The sequence below is a fragment of the Rhinichthys klamathensis genome, unplaced genomic scaffold (genome assembly GCF_029890125.1).
Source record: "Rhinichthys klamathensis goyatoka isolate OS25496 unplaced genomic scaffold, OSU_Roscu_1.1 h1tg000429l_1, whole genome shotgun sequence".
Taxonomy (NCBI): domain Eukaryota; kingdom Metazoa; phylum Chordata; class Actinopteri; order Cypriniformes; family Leuciscidae; genus Rhinichthys; species Rhinichthys klamathensis.
Genome location: NW_026606925.1, coordinates 1401235 through 1421368, shown reverse-complemented (window position 1 = coordinate 1421368; position 20134 = coordinate 1401235). Strand labels below are relative to the sequence as shown.

The 20134-nt window shown below is 41.6% G+C and overlaps 2 protein-coding genes and 1 long non-coding RNA gene across 3 annotated transcripts; all 3 read left to right on the top strand.

The window, feature by feature from the left end:
- Nucleotides 1-12566: 12566 nt before the first annotated feature.
- LOC130071102 (uncharacterized) lies at nt 12567-13373 on the top strand (the record flags this gene model as incomplete). The annotated part of the gene is made up of 2 exons (XM_056235718.1): nt 12567-13125; nt 13222-13373. Coding segments are annotated over 2 exons (711 nt in total), but the record flags the coding sequence as incomplete, so codon positions are not given.
- A 1510-nt stretch (nt 13374-14883) lies between these two features.
- Nucleotides 14884-16728, top strand: LOC130071101 (uncharacterized). The gene is made up of 6 exons (XM_056235717.1): nt 14884-15619; nt 15724-15824; nt 15904-16023; nt 16108-16155; nt 16260-16343; nt 16427-16728. Exons 1-5 carry the CDS (start codon nt 14884-14886, stop codon nt 16302-16304), a joined length of 1050 nt encoding a protein of 349 aa, XP_056091692.1. The 3' UTR covers nt 16305-16343; nt 16427-16728.
- A 1511-nt stretch (nt 16729-18239) lies between these two features.
- Nucleotides 18240-19373, top strand: LOC130071075 (uncharacterized). The gene is made up of 4 exons (XR_008803957.1): nt 18240-18497; nt 18729-18902; nt 19162-19226; nt 19317-19373. It is a non-coding gene; the product is annotated as an uncharacterized LOC130071075 (long non-coding RNA).
- The last annotated feature ends 761 nt before the right edge of the window (nt 19374-20134 follow it).

The following is a 20134-nucleotide window of genomic DNA, read 5'->3' as shown; positions in this document are numbered from 1 at the left end:
ATTCAATACGCATGCAAATAAATTAGAATTTGTTTTGTCTTATTGAACTTTCTCAGCTCTAAAAAGAAGAATGTACTTTGTGGGCAGGTTGTCTAACCTAGTCAGTTACAGCATCTTTACTGGTCGTTGGTTCGCCTGTTGGAGTTGCTGCCGAGCACCACCTCTGGCACAAGAACCAGGACCAGTTTGGTTAAAAAAGTTCATAAGTATATGATAATTTCTATTTTTACTTATTTTTTGCACATCAGAACTTCCGAATTCCAGTTCAGACTTGATGCAAAATTAATCATGAATCACTAGATTTTGGATCAAAATCAAAAATGTATATACTCAAATTAACTTGAGTATGACTGAGCATTAACTTGAGAGCAAACCAGGGGTGCGTTTCCCGAAAGCATCGTTAGCCAACTATGGACGCAAGTTCCGTCGTTACCAATAGAGTTCAATGGGATTTGCGACCAACTTGCAACCATAGTTGGCTAACGATGCTTTCGGGAAACGCACCCCAGGTGTGCACCCCTGGTAGAACCGGTCTTGTCTTTTGATATATAAACTGGTAAAAAGGTGTGGTGTACACAATCATCATGAATGTATATATATATATATATATATATATATATATATATATTAGGCAATAAGGTGAACTAGGAAAAATTGGCTAGAAAGGGATTTTCCCACACCTGGGCACTACTTTTTAAATGAATTTTTGCATAGACAAAACCATTATGGACTTTGTTAAAAGTTCTCCACAAAATATCCTGCAGTTTTTTGTCACAATCCATAAATGTATATAATTGCGAATTGGAAAAAAATGAACATCTAACGCTGCTGGTTTTGTTGGTAACTTTATTCATTTTAGCAACACAAAATATCTCTCAAACTGACATTTATACATGTACCTAAACATTTGAGACAGGTTTTGGTGCATTATATACTCAAGTGTGAATCTAGACCATGAAATATAGCAAATTTGTAGAAAATATGCTTCAACTTCACGGATTGGCACCAAGCAAAATTAAACATATTATAAATTAAGCAAAACTGTGATGTTTTATACATCACAATTTTCAGTAGGTACTGTGTAATCACAGAAAGATAAAAAAAAAACAAGCACACTTTGGCCCAAGTTGGCTGAAATGACTCGAAATGCAACCCTGTCCCCCTAATTTTGAATGCTGCCAAAAAATGTACAATTCTACAATATATTCTGTACAGCTCAAAATCAGCTTAAATTATAACACAGCGCATATTTACTTTCAGAGAATGTCTCATTATGGCTGCTTGATAGTTTGCCCTTTTGCAGTGTTGGTACAGGGCCACACTAGTTAGGGGCATGGATAGTTCAGGCAAAGCTGACGACGCCATGCAGAAAGCTTTGTATCTTGCATCAGGGTCCAGCTGCGGCTCGGGCGTTCCCCTAATGACACAAGAAAGCCCATCGGGCGTTCCTGACAGCGTTTCATCGTCCAATCACGAAGAGTTTCGCAAGGCACACTGGGTATGATGTCATTTCCCTTTCTGTATTGGCAATTTTACCTCGTGGTAATTTTCCCGGGAGAAGTAGTAGTCAAGCGGTCATTCGATGAGAGATTATGTCAGTAAGTAGGCTATTGTTTATTTCTACAACATTGACTGGGAAGTATTCTCATTTATGTCACTGATATAGCTGTCGTGTCATATTAATCTTATATGGAATCCGAATCCGATATTAATAATCACGGCAAGCATGGTTCGGTAGCCGCTAATGTCATGCTATCTCGTCTTAGCCATAGCTAATTGTAATATCTTGAGGGTTCGAATAAGGCACTGAAACTGGTGGTTGAAATAACTCAATAGCTTTTACTGGAAACTGCCAGAGAACAGCCGCATACACACACACACAGCTCCGCAGCTCATGCAACGTATACGACTGTTTGTAGCTAGAAGCTAGAGTTTGCAGCGAAGACTAAGTTAACATTAGCACAGTAACGTTACATTGTTAAGTTGGATGTTAACGTGTTAGCTAGATACTAAGCATGTCTATGGATACTAAGAGGCATGAAGTAGCGGCCACGTACGCTGCTTCGTTATGGTGACACAGATAACTTTGGTGGGCGCGTTGCCTCGTTTTGGTGGTAGGTAACGTTATCTTTGTCTAAAATAGTCTTTTACAGATATAGCATAGAAACGGTGGTCAAACTGTACACAAAAAGCCTTTAACCTGTTAACCGTTGCCAGAGCGTCGGCGCACTGAAGTGTTTTTTTTTTTTAAATAGTTCAAAGTTACTATCAGATTTAATGTTATTACCTTGACAAACTATACATCATTAAAAGATATAAGAGTCGACTCAAGGTTCAGTATTTGACCACTATTGTATTCTGAGAAACTTATAGTGACAATTATGTCTTAATTTGTGTCTGGAGTTATGTAATAAAAAAATGAGTCGATGCTTTAATATGAATTATGAGCGTCAGCTGCTCTCATTCAGAAAAAAAACTCCCGTGCGATCGTCATGACAGCGCTTGACAAAACAACGTTCCTCAGGGCTTTTAGCAAAAAAATTTGCAGATTTGGAGAAATATTGATAGATTCTCAGAGGTTTACATCAGATTTATATAGACAGGAATAATATTTATTGAATATATATTAGGGATGGGACGATTACCGGTTTCACTATAAAACACGATAAAATGTACTGACGGTTAGTATTATCGTTCAAAAATGAATTATCTTTAAAACCGTGTTTGATTATCGCGATTTTAATAACTCACTATAAATCATGTTCACAGTCTGGCGCAGGCGCGCGGCGCGCAAACCGCAAAGTTGTTTTTTTTTTTGTTCGAGAAGGAATGACGGAAGGCAGTGACAGCGCTCGGGAGATTTTTCAGCCATTTAAGAGGTCCAAATCTGAGGTGTGGTCATATTTTGGTTTTTACAAAAGTCTTGAGGGAAACTTAATCGAGAATGGACACCCTGGGCCCTATTTTAACGATCTGAAATGCAAATGTCAAAGCGCAAAGCACAAGTAACTTTGTGGGCGGGTCTTGGGCGCTGTTGAGAAAAAAGAGACGCTTGCGAGCTTTCTCTCTCCCGAGTCGGCGTCATCGTTATTAACCCCGACGTTACCCACCAGCCATCTTAAATAATGAATATTTTTTTATTAGGCAGCGCTGGTGGGTAAAGTATATAAGGACATGGATGAATGTGAGGGGCGACTCTCTGAGGAGGGTCGCAGCGCTGCCAGTTCGGTTGTTTCCTGCTGGTGGCCGCAGAGTGATATATATGTATATATATATATATATATAAGTTTTTTCTGATATAAAGATAAAGGAAAATAAAGATATAATTATGTCTGTTCTTCTGGACGCTCCGCTTTCAAGAAAACTAAGAAATAAACCATTCAGCGGCGTTCCAGAGGTTTCTTTCTCACCAATCTAATGTTCCTGAGACTGCTGGGCGGGAGCAGTCTCGGCCTATTAAGCTCCTCTCAGCACAAAGTGCAAAACAGAGCGTCGCCATTCGGGCTCCTCCGCAATTGAATCGGTACCTGGGTGGCGGTCGCAGTCTAGCCAGTTAGAGACATGCAAGATCTGAGGACTGTTTTATCTCTAAAATAGCTTTGACAAAGAAGAAGCCCTGACGCCGAGGCGATCAGGCTTCTAAGGGTGGTCCCCTCTGGGGTAGGGAAGGTTTTGAGAAATCGTTTCTCCTCAGCGCCCTTTGGGGTGCGACTCTCTGCGGAGGGTCGCAGCACTGCCAGTTCGGATTCCCTGCCGGTTCGCCGTTTCAGGGCACCAAGGTGTCAGTGTCCCCAAACAAGCCTTCAAATAAGAAAAAAGAAGAGCAGTCAGTTCGGTTTCCCTGCCGGTTCACCGTTTCAGGGCGCCGAAGTGCCTGCTTTTTTCAACGATCCTCCGAGGAGGGTCGTAGGAACTAAGCTAGTTAGAGGTAGGCAAGATCTGAAGACTGTCATCATCTCTAATAAAGCTTAGACAAGAAGTCCTGTCGCAAAAAACGAGGCTATCAGGCTTCTGAGGGCTCCTCCGGGGCAGGGACGGTTTTGAGAAATCGTTTCTCCTCGGCGACCTCTGGGGTGCGACTCTCTGAGGAGGGTCGCAGCGCTGCCACTTTGGTTGTTCCCTGCCGGTTCGCCGTTCAGGGCACCGAGGTGTCAGCGTCCCCATACGATCCTCCGAGGAGGATCGTAGAGCGGTCAGTTCGGTTGTTCCCTGCCGGTTCGCCGCTTCAGGGCACCGTAGTGACTGGTCAACCAAGGGACGGTTTTGAGAAATCGTTTTTCCTCTGCGCCCTCTGGGGTGCAACTGTCTGAGGAGGGTTGCAGCGCTGCCAGTTTGGTTGTTCCCTGCCGGTTCGCCGTTCAGGGCACCGAGGTGTCAGCATCCCCATACGATCCTCCGAGGAGGGTCGTAGAATGGTCAGTTCGGTTGTTCCCTGCCGGTTCGCCGCTTCAGGGCGCCGTAGTGACTGTTCAAACAAATCCAGAGGCCAGTCTTGAGAGACTGATTCCCCTAGTAAATTTCTGGCAGCGTGGAAACTTCTGCCACATATTTCTCAGTGGGTCCTGTACACTATAGAAAAGGGTTTCAGAATTCAGTTCGGTTCTCGTTCGCCCAGATTTCTAGGGGTCCTCCTCTCATTGGTGGACCCCGAGCAGGCTTTGGTTATGGAGCAGGAAGTACTGTCACTTCTGCAAAAGGAGCTGTAGAAGGGGTTCCTCCTCCCAGCAGACAGCCATTACTTCATTGTTTCCGAAAGAGGATGAGGGAGGTTCCCGAGGTTTGCTTTCGGGGGCGAAGCATACCATTATCGGGTTCTTCCATTCGGCCTAGGTTTATTACCCCACACCTTTACAGTATGTGTGGATGCAGCTCTGGCTCTTCTGAGACTCCAGGGCATTCGCGTATTATACTACATCAATGATTGGTTGATCCTAGCTCAATCTGAGTTTATGGCAGTTCGGCATCGAGATGTCGTTCTGTCTCATTAAGGATGTTGAGGTTGCCTCTCAACGCCAAGAAGAGTGTGCTCTGTTGACCACTTTTCTAGGTGTAGCGATTCTCACAGCCGTATTGGGGTATATCTAGGCCAGTCACTCACTGTGAAACAGTTTCAGACTGGTGGGTCTCATAGCAGCTGTGTCCAACGTAATTACTTTTGGCCTTCTGCACATGAGACCCCTGCAGTGGTGGCTCGGGACCAAAGGGTTTTCTCCGAGGGGAAATATGTTTTCGCATGATCAAGGTCACGCGGCTATGCCTTCGTGCCTCGGTCATGTGGAAGAACCTTGGTTCCTCGCCCAGGCCCAGTGTTGGGGGCTTCTTGTCGACGCATATTGCTATCGACGGATGCTTCCCTCACAAGTGGGGGCGATCATGAGTGGTCGCTCGGCGAATGGCGGACAACACACTGATGGTCTCGTATATCAGAGCAGATATCCTGTTGAGGCAGGGGCTGAGGCCCAGGGGATTGGAGTCTTCACCCCGAGGTGGTGGAGCTTCTTAGGGAGAACTTTGGTCAACTAAAGTCAAGTCGACCTTTCACATCGTTTGTACAACGCTTTGCTCTATTTGGTTCTCCCTCACACATCCAGCTCCGCTTGGACTGGATGTGATGTATTAGGTGTGGCTACACCGGTACCCATTTCCCGATATCTTTGCTCCTGGGAGTTCACCCTCATTTGGAGTTTGGATACTGTGGGCTCGGCCTCTGAGGGGGCCCGGCCATAAAATCCGGTCTCTCGACTGAGGTCGTTGAGACCATTCTCCAATCCAGAGCTCCTTCCACGAGAAGACTGTATGCACTGAAATGGAAATTATTCTCCACCTGGTGTGGTGAGCGTCAGTTAGATCCTGTTAACTGCCCTGTTGGTTCAGTTCTAGATTTTCTGCAAGATTGTTTCTCTGCTGGATTATCTCCTTCCACTTTAAAAGTTTATGTGGCGGCTATATCGGCCTATCATACCCCTCTGGGGGGTACTTCTATTGGGAGAGATCCTCTGATTACTCGTTTTCTCCGTGGTACATTGAGGTTGAGACCTGCACTGCACTCTAGAGCACCGGCTTGGGATTTGGCCATTGTACTTGAGGGTCTGGCTCTGGCTCCCTTTGAGCCTATTGAAGAGGTTTCAGAAAAATTCCTCACTTTGAAAGCTTTTTTTCTCCTTGCTATTTCATCTATCAAGAGAATTGGAGATTTGCATGCCCTGTCGGTTGCTCCTTCATGTCTGGAATTTGCACCTGGTATGGTGAAAGCATTTTTATACCCTAGAACGGGTTATATTCCTAAGGTCCCAGTTAATGTTGGGGGCCCAATAGTGCTGCAGGCCTTTTATCCTCCACCTTTTAATACCCCAGATCAGGAACAATTGAACCTGGTATGTTCAGTTCGGGCATTGGATGCCTACGTTCACAGAGCTGCCCTGTGGCGTAAGTCAGAGCAATTATTTGTATGTTTTGGGTCACTCAGAAGAGGGTGCCCTGCATCTAAACAGGTTATGAGCAAATGGATAGTCGAGGCTATTTCATTGGCTTATGAAGCGGCCGGTCAGCCTTCACCTATGGCTGTACGGGCCCATTCTACTAGGAGTATGGCGGCCTTTACGGCCTTAATTTCGGGTGTTTCCCTTCCTGATATTTGTAATGCGGCAGGATGGTCCTCTCCGCATACTTTTGTCAGGTTTTATGACCTTGACCTCTCCACTCCAGGGGCGAGGTTGCTTGCTTCTTAGTGTGCGCCTAGGACTTCACACAGAACGGGCATTTGTCACTATGGCGTAGTGGGTATGAGGTTCCCACCGCGTCTCAAACGCAGCTCGAAGTTCCCTTGAAAGGGAACGTCTCAGGTTACGTATGTAACCCTGGTTCCCTGATAGGGAACGAGACGCTGCGTTTGCCTGCCATACTTCCTGCATACCCTGATCGACTTGCTTCAGACTTTTCAGAAGCTGGCGCGGTCTGTTTTCAAGGGTGCTTTATAGTTTCCTGGTCTATGACGTCACCTATGACGTATCGGGCTTCCATTGGACTGATTTTACACGTGCTTCATGACGCAATCACGCAGAGCGTTCCCACCGCGTCTCAAACGCAGCGTCTCATTCCCTATCAGGGAACCAGGGTTACATACGTAACCTGAGACGTTTGCGCCGGAACACGCCTCCTCTTTGCGCTGAACCGCCCCGGGGAGCGCAAGTGTATTTTTTTAGTTAACCGACGTGTGTCTGTGGAGGGAAAAGTCCGCTTTGCGCGGGTGCAAAATAGGAATGATACATGCGTCAGTGTACAAAGTCATTTGCGCCGGGTGCAAGATAGAGCCCCCTGTCTGCAAAACATGCACAAAAAAGTCGCTGCAATAAGGGGAAACACTTCAAATCTGCCGATCTTCTTGTGTGACCATCACCCTCTGTTGTAACTTATAGCGAACGCAAGGCAAGTTAACTTTGACCCCAATACCAAAACTACGTCTGGGAAATAATTGGGCACAAAATGTTATTATGAGTTGAAATATTTTATCTCACTCACTTGAAATAAACGTGAAGCTTCCGCGAAGAAAGGTTTGCAGCAAGTGACTTTGAGCCAGAGACGAACGAACACGTTCAATTAAGAGTAACATTTAAGAGATAATAATGTAACGTTATATATTTATTGTACACTTATTATATAGATTTTTTTTTACCCAATAATTACGGGGACATATTGAATTGAGATTTTAAATCTTACCTCCATTTTGTACAGCGTACAAAACTCATCCAGACAAGATCACAACAATATGATCAAACTCTGTAAATAATAAATCATCTCTGATTTCATTTTCAATACAATCAAAAACGGAGACTCAAGACGGCAAGACAGCGTTGCTATTGACGACGGTCATTATAAGGAAATGCCACAGAATAGAATCTTGCTTTAAAAAGTGCATAGAGCTGCTTGTTTTATTTGTTATTTTTAGATTTATTAAATATAAAACTTTTAAAAATGTTTTCAGTGTGGGCATAAGTTGTTTTGAACACTTTCATCTCGTTTTAACAAAACCGTGATACTATTGATAATCCCGATAATTTTGGTCAATATAATCGTGACATGAAATTTTCATACCATCCCATCCCTGATATATATATATACCCAAATGCGTCGATGTAATCATTATGAGCGCTGGAGACTCTGATGTACTGTGTTTTCAATACATACTGGCAGCCTGAGGGCGCTGGCGCCCTGTGCAAAGTATAGTCCATATATAGAACACACGAAGAAGTGCCATAATCATGTGACATTCCAGGAACTGCCTGACAACAAAGCTAACAGAGATCGCAGTGACATGCAGATAAAGAGGTTTTGAAGACAATAAACATGATTGAAATGATATTTGATTTACCTGTGTTCTTCGAGCCATGTCAGGTATTTTCATAATAATAGATTATATTTATAATGTAATGCTAATCGATATAGACTTTATCATCGTGCAGAATACTATAAAATAATATATTTTCTGTCTGATTTTTTTTATCTGAAGCCAAATCAGATCACAGAAGGTTATTTAAAACACTCGACTTGTGCTATAAAGTAAGTTTTAGAGCATAAACATGGTTTTAATCTCATAAATCGTCGTGTGTAGAGGGTATGCGCATGACGTCACCGTCGGCCGGAGTGAATGCGGTCACGCCCACAAGTGGCAAAAAGACTGAGCGGCAGCATTTGTTTTCAGCGTGAACGCCGTGAAAATCACACAAAACACATCTAAAACGGGAAAGAGCTTTGCGATCGACTGTACAACTAGATTTGACCAGAAATCTGAGGTACTGTATATTTTTACAGACTGCAAAAAGCTACAGAACAGACTATATTCTGCATAATTGGATGTTTTTAAATAAACACTGACAAAAAACTATACAAGTTTTAGGGCTGGACGATATGATGATATACAGTATAACATTAATGTAAGTGATCACTCGGATTTAGACCTATCTATATTGTATTTATATAAAACGTTTACAGGCAAATTGTCTTCATTTAATTCCCCGGCGTCGAAATCAGGCACATATAAATGTCAGGAAACACGATTCCTGGCTGCATGTCAATATCCATGGATCACTGGATCTTTGATAAGTTGTAAGGAACACTATATCGAGTCCAACTTTTAGTTTAAACTGATAATAGTTTGTTTTACTCGCGTTAACGCAGTTTCCCCTATTAACTCCAGTCACGCAGCAGCTCTTCTGCCACTCAGTCCCGCTGAGGGGGGCGTGTTCCGGCGGGGAAGTGACGTTAATGCATTCCCTCTATTGATGGTGTGCTAAGCTAACATGCTAGCTAGCCCTAGGTGCACCTGCCAGCTAGCTGTTATTTTTATGAATATTTCTAAATAGGAATGCTTGCTGAAATGTTTCTTTTTTCAAGAAGGTCATTTGATATAGTTTCAAATATGAGGTGAGAACTTTGATCAAAGAGATTAGGAATTGAAACAGTGTGAATAGCCAGTCGTTAGTAATTATAATGAAGACAAAAGAAAAGCATATTTAGAGCCATAACCTGGCTGGAGAGGTGTGAATGTGTGCAGGGGAGACTGACACTGAATGGGGATCGTTTACACCACAAAACAATAGAGACAATAGACTGAATAGATGCTTAGAACATGACAATAAACATCAGTTTGCATTTTAGAATCTAATCAAAATAAAGTCATATGACATGATCTTGAAAAACATTTAACTAAGTAAAGAGTTTTAAACTTGTCATCTTCAGATTTTAAATATAACATGGTCAGACATGTGGCTTTAGCTGCAGTGCATTTCTAGATTGATACAATGCCAACTTCAATTTTATTTTCATGAAGATATTTTATAAAAATAAATTTCAAACTTGACAAAACTTTGAAGCTATTTATAACTATTATTTATAATTCTACATTTACAATAAACTGCCAGGTGTCAGCTTTCAAATGAGATCATACTTGTGCTTTTAGTACAAAGGGTTCATGAACTGTATCTGTTTCAGTTTGGGAATGCCATTTCTGGGGATTTTTCAAAAGTGGGGTTGCAGCTTAACAGGTTAAACACACTCAATCTCACCTGGCAAAACACCATTGATGTTATCCAATGGGAAGAATAAACTTAGTGGTAATAGTAATGTTGTTGAGACAACAAAGTTTTATATTTTGAGTAAAGACCTTAATAAATCGATCCCAAAATTTGAATAGTGCGTTATGTTGTTAAAATAACTAAATAACTGCTTTTAGTTTGTTTAACTGTAAAAGTGATGCAAAACCAATGCTTATTCAGCTGCGCAAATACATTTGTGTAAAAAAATGTTTTTCTGAATATAGAGTTGCTTGGACCTAAAAGATTTCCACGCAGGTATTTTTCACATTTGTAATCCAGGATAAATGCTAATCCAATTCAACCCTGATAATAAATTCATTAAAAATTCATAGTTTTTCATCTCAACTTCAAAGGGTGTGTGTTGTTACTGGATTCTAGAATATATTTTATCTGGGTATTGGTTTTAGTAACAGAATATATTCCGATGCAAAAGCTAAGTGCTATTTAAATTTTCTTCTAGAATTATAATTTTTATCAAGCTTGTATACAAGTTCAGTAATTTCACTTAAATGACAATTAATAATTTTCATTGCCATTTAAGTGAAATTACTGTATTTTATCAAATTTATTTTAATATATGAAATGTATTATCAGGTTTGAATTTAATATTGTTAACGTGTTAGCTAAGAGGCATGATGTAGCGGCCACGCTGCTTCTTTTTGGTGACCGATAACATTGGTGGGCACGCTTTGTTTTGGGAGCATTTTGGTGATGGTAAGTAACAGTATTCTACAGGTACATATTTAATAAACGCACATTGTTTACTAACTTTGTTTTCACATAGTTTTTTAACAGAGTTTTAAGTTTCTCACCTGAAGATTCCTTGGATTCAATCAGGTAGTAGCTAGTGCTAGGAGGGGGAGAAAAGTAAGTTGAGCTTGGTTAATGTTCTCCATCTATATCTCTTATCTATAGCTACATCTGTCAATTCTGCAGAGCAGTCAGAAGCCCCAGCCCACAAGGTGTTTTGAGCAAGGATGCCAATTTCTCCACTGCCCCTTTTGCCCACTTTATAAGGGTGACTACTCAAAAGTGGAAACACATTTACAGTCCCATATGAAAACAGTGGTACAGCATGGAGGTATGTTTACTGATTCATTGGCTGATTCATTGGTTTAGATTAATAAGTTGTTTTGATATGAAGAAGGTGAGGACACTCACCGTGGTCAAGAAGGCACTTGTGTTTGGACCAGTTATTAAAGCCTGCTTTGTTTTTTACCTTCCTTTCAGAGTTTGCAATGTATACCTGCAGATTGGGCTGCAGAAAGGAGTCCCACTACCACTGCTGTGCTTGTATTCAAATTTTTCAAAGAAAAAAACAACTGCTTAGACACCTCAGCACATGCCACCGTCAGCCAGCAGAAGGCCAACCCCACCCTCAGCCAGCAGAAGGCCAACCCCACCCTCAACCAGCAGAAAGCCAACCCCATCCTCAACAAGCAGAAGGCCAACCCCACCCTCAACCAGCAGAAGCCCAATCCCACCCTCAGCCAGCAGAAGGCCAACCCCACCCTCAACCAGCAGAAGGCCAACCCCACCCTCAACCAGCAGAAGCCCAATCCCATCCTCAGCCAGCAGAAAGCCAACCCCATCCTCAGCCAGCAGAAGGCCAACCCCACCCTCAGCCAGCAGAAGGCCAACCCCACCCTCAACCAGCAGAAGGCCAACCCCACCCTCAACCAGCAGAAGCCAAATCCCATCCTCAGCCAGCAGAAAGCCAACCCCATCCTCAGCCAGCAGAAGGCCAACCCCACCCTCAGCCAGCAGAAGGCCAACCCCACCCTCAGCCAGCAGAAGGCCAACCCCACCTTCAGCCAGCAGAAGGCCAACCCCACCCTCAGCCAGCAGAAGGCCAACCCCACCCTCAGCCAGCAGAAGGCCAACCCCACCCTCAGCCAGCAGAAGGCCAACCCCACCCTCAGCCAGCAGAAGGCCCACTGAACCCAATGGAGGCCATGGTAGAAGCCCGGCTTTACCCTGTGGAGGCCATGGTAGAGCTTCATCAACCAAAAAAAACAGTTGGCCTACGTTCGAGGGTCAGAAAGGTTAAGTGTACAAAGTGTGAATTAGTGCTAAATAAAAATTTTTTAAAGCAGCATATGAGACGACGCCACTCAACTGTCAAGGAGGAAATTACAGCCGACCGTCATCTGGCATGTCAGCCAATAGATATTGAAAGGGGAATTTTTGCTGTTGTAAAGTCCTTCAGCAGCAATAGTGCACCCATCCATGTACAGAAGCGGACGTGGGGGACAAGCCATCAAATTCGTTGTGAGCTGGATGCCTGTGTGCGCAACACTGAGGTGATGCATAGGAGTGGGTTTATATCCTTTGATTGTGCCCATCTGCAGTCCCTGCAATACTGCCCACCACCCCTCAGCCCTCAGATAGAACTAAGGGAGGATGTTCTGAGGGACATTGTCAGTAGCGGGTGGTTCAGCGAGGAGCGGAAGAGGGCATGTCTTCTGAAAAAAAACGGCGGCAAACACTGAAGGGATCCCCTTCAGTGTTGATGTTGAGGTGGGAACCTCTTCCTCAAGAAGATATGTTTCCATTTATGAGGCAAATCTGTCTTACTATAACAAGTTTGGCAGAGTGATGGTCATGTTTGACACAGCAAATAACACGTGGCATTGCCATTGTGTTAAAGCCAAACAGGCCTGTGTCCACAAGGCCATTGCGAAATGGCACTTTTTCCAGACAAGAAAGGAGCTCTTCACGGGAGATGAGAGCGAGGATACTCAAGATAGTCAGGGCTCTGAAGACAAGGTGGAAACTGTCACCTCAAGCGATTTTCAGTATCCCCCTCGAGATCAGGATTTGGGGAGAATTGTTAGGTACATTCACAACAAGAAAAGGCTTTCTGCAGACTTGCCTGCAAATGTGTATGGGTTGACAAGTGAGTCAGACGTGCCTAAACATCTGATGCCCAAAGAGTGTGTTTGTCCTGAATGTCCTGGTGATCTTCCCCTTGGTGAACCCCTGATCATCAGCAAATCAGCAAAAATCATTACTGTCAAGAGAATCATCGAGGGTCTGTGTCACATTTAAACTAAAATTGACAGTTATTCTTCCTTTTCCAAGTTGTATATACCACTAAATGCTCCAATGATCTACTTATACATTTCAGGTGTGACAACTTATGGGAAAAAATGCAGTAGATGTGGAATGATGGTGCGATACCAGGAATGGGAGGATGGCTTACATAACTTTAATGACAAAGTCATTCTAACCCTCCATTTTTGCCTGCATCTACGGAACTGCCTCCAGGTCAAATGTTAAAAAATTCAATACGTGAAATTTATGTGATTTATGAATATTATGTGACCATACTGCATGTTAAATGCGTAACTCTGATATTCCATATCTTTATGCACAGTAGGCCATTAATTAAGCAATTAGAACTCAGTTTGAGGCTTCTTAGCTGACAGTCATGACATTAGGCCATTAAATACATAATTGGAACTTTCCCAGTTGCACACTTGCATGGAATTACATTTTCTAATTTATTATTGTTTTATTCCAGACTCACACAGCTCTGGGTCGAGCCATCGAGACATGGGAGCTGACGTTCGGACAGCAGTACCCAAACAAAAATAGCCTAATACATGGATATCTACATTTTAAAGCACTGACAGACCATGATTATAACTTCTCCTGTGTCCGCTGTGGACATCACCCTCCTGTGGTGGTCATGGATCTCCACAAGAGCTGTGTCTTCAGCTTGGCAGGTACAATACAGGTTTTATTTGTATGGTGAACCCCTCCAGGTGGTCTAACTACAGTATATTGATATTTTTATTTTATTTTAGTCAGTGAACTAGAGGATCCACCAGATGGATTTGATGGGGAGGTGGACATTGATGAGTTCTGGGACTCTCTATGTTTAGATAGGATTGCACGTGGTTTTGTTCCAAGTAAGTGACTTTTTAAATATATTGTTAGTTTATAATGTTTCCCAGAGAGATATAATTCCTTTGTTACCTTTTTCCCCCTGTCTTTCTCACTCCACTTTAAGAATTACAAAGTTAATGTCTAGCCATCAATGCAGACTATTTTTCTATCAGGTGATAAACAAAATCCATTTGCCGTTAAACCTACGTACCACCACTGGGCCCCGTGGATTGGACCTCACACCCGCAAATCCAACAAGGTGCTCAATACAGAGCATGAAAAGGTCCACACAACAAGGCACCCAAAAGAACAGACAGAGATTGACGTAACAGAGGACAGGCTATTGGATGAAGTATCCAATTTGAAGGTAAACGGGTCTTTGTGTTTTTTTTGTTTGGTTTATTCTATAGAATCAATATAGCTAGTATAAATGTTTACAGTGTACACCTTTATTTTGGTAATCTATTACAGGTCCATGCCATCCGAAAGCTCTGCAGGGAGTGCGGAATTGATTCCCAAGGTTCCAAAATGGAATTACTTCTAAGGCTGAGAGAAGAAATGAAAACCCGAAGCAAATTTGATAAAATCTTTCAAAAGGTTTGGGGAGCATCTGGTAAGTAAAAAAAATGTCCCAACAATGTGGATCTTTTCTCATTGGGTTTACTGCTGGTAATTTAGTTTGACTTCCTTGTTCTCCTCAGGTGGCTGGGCTGTTGTTATGTGCCACTGTGGACAGGTTGTCTCGCTGAAATTTAACATTAGGGCAGAAAGTTCAAGGGACTTTACTGATTTATTGTTATCTTGGAAACACATGCCCAACATATGCATATATGACTTTCAAGAGGTCTGGCAGTGCATGCTAACCTTAGAGAGCCTGAGACGATACCTTTCCGCCCTCATGAGGGTAGGTTATTGGACCCCAGCCATGAAAACTTGCAGTACGCATCCAATGGTGGTATGGTCAATTTACCATGGCTTAACACTAGGAAAACTGTGCCGGACCCGGGTGTGCCATCCATTTACTGGGTCAGCAGACCACTATTGTCTATATGACACATTCCATGAGGGAAACACTAAAGACCCGAAAGATATCCTCCGGAGGATAAAGACGGTACCTGAACTGGCAGGGAGAATTAACAGCCAGGTTGCAGAACAACTCTTCTCAACCATGAAAAAAAACAACTATTACATGAACATGCTCTCGCCATCTACTCATGTTTTCATGATGCGTAATGTTCTTCACAATTACAATCAGCGGAAGAACAAGAAGATCAAGGAGGAATTAAAGAAGCTTGTGACTCCTGAAATTCAGCTGTGTCTCAATGAGCATGGTCAGGCAGAATTCTGTGCCTCTCAGCCAACAGGGCTTAGCCCCGACCCAGTTGTTGCTGCCTCCTCTCAACCAGTAGAGCTTAGCCCCGACCCAGTTGTTGCTGCCTCCTCTCAACCAGTAGAGCTTAGCCCCGACCCAGTTGTTGCTGCCTCCTCTCAACCAGTAGAGCTTAGCCCCGACCCAGTTGTTGCTGCCTCCTCTCAACCAGTAGAGCTTAGCCCCGACCCAGTTGTTGCTGCCTCCTCTCAGCCAGCAGAAATGGGGTTTAGCTCAGACCCAGATCTTTCACCACCCTCTAAACGTAAGGAAATCTTCTCTATTGTATGCTTTGTATTAGTGATTGTGTATATTTATCCAATAGCACATTTCCTCTCATTTTTGTCTCATCTCTTTATTTTGATTTAGGTTCAAGGTTACAGTCGCTCTCCTCAGCTGTTGACCGTACTAATCCCAACTTTACAGTTGCTGATTGGAAACGAGAACCAAACGCAAGACTCTGTGAATTAGTAAGTTTGAGATTAGTTTTTGTGAATTAGACATTTTAAATATGCATGCATTCATAATGTTCTGTATATTTCCCCATAGCTGGACTATGTGCTGAATATTAAGGGTGACCCTAAGGAGGAAATTGTTCAAGCCAACAACTCAATCCTCACAAGGTCTGACTTTTGGACTTTGGGCCTAGAACGAGATGTTGAAGCAACGGTAAATCTGAACCAAGTGTTTAACTGTATTTCCTATGGTGTGAGCTTATGAATTGTCTTACTAATTAATCATAGTTTTTTTTAGATTGCAAATTGTTGTTTCAACATTATCGTCAAGGCTGCAAATGCACATGTAAGTTACATTTATTACATTTAACATAATCTGTGTATTCATGTTTCCTGACTGTATACTTTTGTTGCCTACACAAAGTGTTATGCATCTGTTTTCAAATAAAGGGCATTGCAACCGTGGCTGTGGATGCCTATGAGGTGGTCACCTGACTTCCTCCATATGAGGCTTCTCCAATTGCTTAAATGATTGTGAGTAGTAATGTAACAGAACTTGTACCTCAGCTTTAACCTCATGTTCAAGTTCCTCTTTGAACTCTTTTTATTTTCCTCAGTGTGACTTTGCATCCAAAGACGTGGTGCTTCTCCCTGCCTGGCAGCCTGGGCACTGGACATTGTGTGTGAGTAAACCCACTTTGACCTGGCTTTTTTTCTATCTGAAATACTGTGCTGTTATTATTGAATCCTCATTCATGCTTTGTTGGTACATTTCATGCGGTACTCATACGGAGGCCCGGTCGCGCGGGCACTCTCTCTCTGCGGAGCCAGGCGAAAGTATACCGTCTCAAAACTAAGTGCTGTCTTGCTCTCTCTTCCTCGCACATATTAATCAAAATAAATCGACACGATGGTTAGGTCGGAAGACTAAAGTTTCATGTGGAGCATTCAGAGATTTTTTTTTTTTTCTGAATTACCCGCTGGGTGTGAATTGTGCTGAAATATGTTGCCTTATTTTCTCTGAAAAGCGTTCCGCACATTCAGCTGACAAAAACCACACTTTAAATAAATGGAAAAAAAACTATCCAGTGATGAAATGTTTTGTGATGACACAAATCTTGTGGGATGTCCTAACCGGCGGGATAATCACACAAACGCGCACACGTCCGATAATGACACGTCCAATTCGCGAAATAATGACTCCCGTGAACCGATTTGTTTTAATGAATGGTTAAAACAACTGATCTTTCCAACACTGAACTCACGAGACGTCTGAATCGGTCTATAACTAATCGGTAACCCTTTACAATAAGGTTTCATTTATTACATAAATTACATAAAGTACAGTTTTCTTACTCAAGTGTAAGCTTTAAAAAAAAAAAAAACCACCCGAAAAAGCATATGACTACATTTTTCCACACAGTGCTATCAGGAATCAATAAGAGAATCGTTAAAGAATCGGATCGATAAGTATCGTCAGTGGCATTGATATTGATCAAATCTTATCAATTCCCATCCCTACTCACAACTCACCCCTGCTCAAGTTCAAACGCACAAATTACCAACGACTTCAACTCGTGCAACCAAAATAACCCAATCTGTTGTTTATTTCATTTGTAAAGACATGCGCCCGCTCAGTGTGGTTAAAAACGAAGGTTTCCGTTATATGGTGCAAATGCAAACAATGGAAATTTGCTCACTAAGAACCTGTGAAACACAATCCCAAACTGGCAGTTTGATTTTCTGTGTACCGAATTGTTTACTTAAAGTAAACTTGTTTGACTTTTATGCACATCATTTCTTTTTTTTAAATATTACTTTTTCTAAAATGATAGTCCTACTTTAAAAAAATCCCAATATATCGCCTTATGCACAGTATCGAAATATATTGCAATATATTGTATCGTCATACGTATCATATCGCCAGATTCTTGCCAATACACAGCCCTACTATTTCCTATAACTGTAATTTTGTTTGAAGTAAGATTTGGGTCTTTAACCAAGCCTTATCTTGCCATTCCATGGAATAAAATTCTTAACAGGTTCTCAAACCAAGACTGAGGACTATGCAATATTTTGATTCAAGACAGCCCAGTGGCTTTGGAGATGGCCGCTACCTAGAAATCTTCAGGTTTTTCATAGAAAGCTATGATCATATCTAACTCTGGGTCTTGCAGCAGTAACTATTTTTCTATTCAAAGCAATTTCCATGTTTACACCCTTAAAGTGGTAATTCATTGGTTCACTAGAAACCTCATCTGCATCTTTACTTTAGAATTTGTTTATTTAGACCTCCCAAATACTGCTTTGAGAACCCAAGAACTTAGATACAGTATGATCATATTTTATGTTTTTTGGAAGTATGGTAGTTCTGTTTTGGACTATACTTCCTTTTTGTTTCATTCTGCATTTTTTGTCCCTGTTCATATGTTCCAAGTCCCTACTAGATATTGCTGCTACTCCCAGGTCACTTTTTAGCATGGGAAGGTGTAGTTCCATTTTTAAACTATGCTCTTAGGGCTCAAGGTGGGTATTAAGTCATGGTAGAGATTCAGCAATTCCTAAACGGGGTTCAATGTTACATTTGAAAGACATGAATTGCAACTAACACGTCTTCCAAACCTTTTCAGTAACCTGGCACATGCTGTGTCCAATGGACCCTGGAAGTCATTTTACTTGGCTGACGAGGTAAAATGTGTGGCTGTAGCACGATTCACTGCATTTAGTAGAGTAGCGTACATAGGCAGGCCATTTTTTTTTTATTATGATTTGATAAAGTGACGCAGATGGACCCTAGTTGCTGCTAAATGGTGTCACATTTTTTGTATGATTAAAGCTACAAAATGAGTGTAGATATCAGTAGGCATCATATAATAAGAATCATTGATAATAAATCACACACCCCTTTTACCATCACAGGGAGCATCTCCCCAGCATCAGAGCAACAGCTGTGGGGTGTTTATGCTGATGGTGAGATGCAATATTTTCAGAAGTGATAACTGATTACTAGTTTGCAGAACAACTAACACATTTGTATGTTCATTTCACTATGCAATGTATTCTACCCTCCAAAAGCCATATGATTTCATTGAGGTGAGTTCGTTCAAATCTCAATCAGATTTGTAGTGTGAAATATAAGGCTTTTAATAATTTAGTCCAATCTGGAGGCTACAGTTAACATGCACCAATAGGCCATACACTTAACTTTGTCTGCAGGTACTGTACTCACTGGAGGAGATGGCTACATCTGTAAAAATGTACACTGCCATAGTTCCCATCAATGAGTAAACAGTACTGTAACATGGATTTGTATCAGGCTATGAAGACATTTAAAGCATAACTTTACTTTCAGGTGGACATGCTCTCTATCAGGAGGTGGTGGTGTGGGCAACTGCTGGAGACCTTTACGCTTGAAAGGTGTTACATACTGCGTCCATATTTAGCTATTTAATTATATTTGGTGCTCATGAAGATGGAAGCCTATACTGATCTCATTTCTTTCTCTAGCCCTGCAAGACTAGCTGACACACCCATCTCACCCTCTCCATCTCCCCATATAAGCCATCGGTAACACTTTACAATACGGGTGCACTAATAAGCATTAACTCATGCTTAACTAATGCACAGATAATACTCAATTACTGTGTAACTAATGATTATCTAAGCTATTCATTAATGATTACCACATTAGGAACTAATTAAGAGTCTGTAAGGTTAATGTATTAGTTCATACATGAATTGTTATTAATTAAATATGTAATTGTGGATTAATTCCCTAATAACTAATTTTTTTAACTAATAGTGTTAATTAATATGTTAATTACCAGAATGAGCCAAAGCCTTGTATTTCAACTTCCACATAATACAGGTACACTAATATGCATTAATACATGATTAATTACTTCATTGTTAGTGCAAATTCATGTGTAAATTACTACAATTACTAAATGACTAGTTAATAATGATGTGCCTCAACAAGTAAAGTCATAACATAATGATACCTTTGCAAATCATTAGCTAATGATTAATTAAAGCAGACAACTGGAAGTTGAAGTGCATAGCTTTGACTAATTGTGGTAATTAACACATTAATTTACACTATTAGTTAATAAAATATGTTATAAAGGAATTAATACACAATGACACATTGAATTAATAGCAATTCATGTATTACTTAATCTATTAATCACATAGACTCTTTATTAATTGCTGATGCAGTAATAATTAATTAATGGTTTAGTTCTTCATGAGTTATACATTAACTCATGATTATCTGTGCATTAGTTAAACATGAATTAATGCATATTAGTGCACCCGTATTGTAA

Coding starts and splice junctions, on each gene's coding strand:
- LOC130071101 (XM_056235717.1), top strand. CDS start 14,884: ATGAGGGTAGGTTATTGGACCCCAGCCATGAAAACTTGCAGTACGCAT. Junction 15,825..15,903: donor ACGCAAGACTCTGTGAATTA/GTAAGTTTGAGA, acceptor ATTTCCCCATAG/CTGGACTATGTGCTGAATAT. Junction 16,156..16,259: donor TCAAGGCTGCAAATGCACAT/GTAAGTTACATT, acceptor TTTCAAATAAAG/GGCATTGCAACCGTGGCTGT.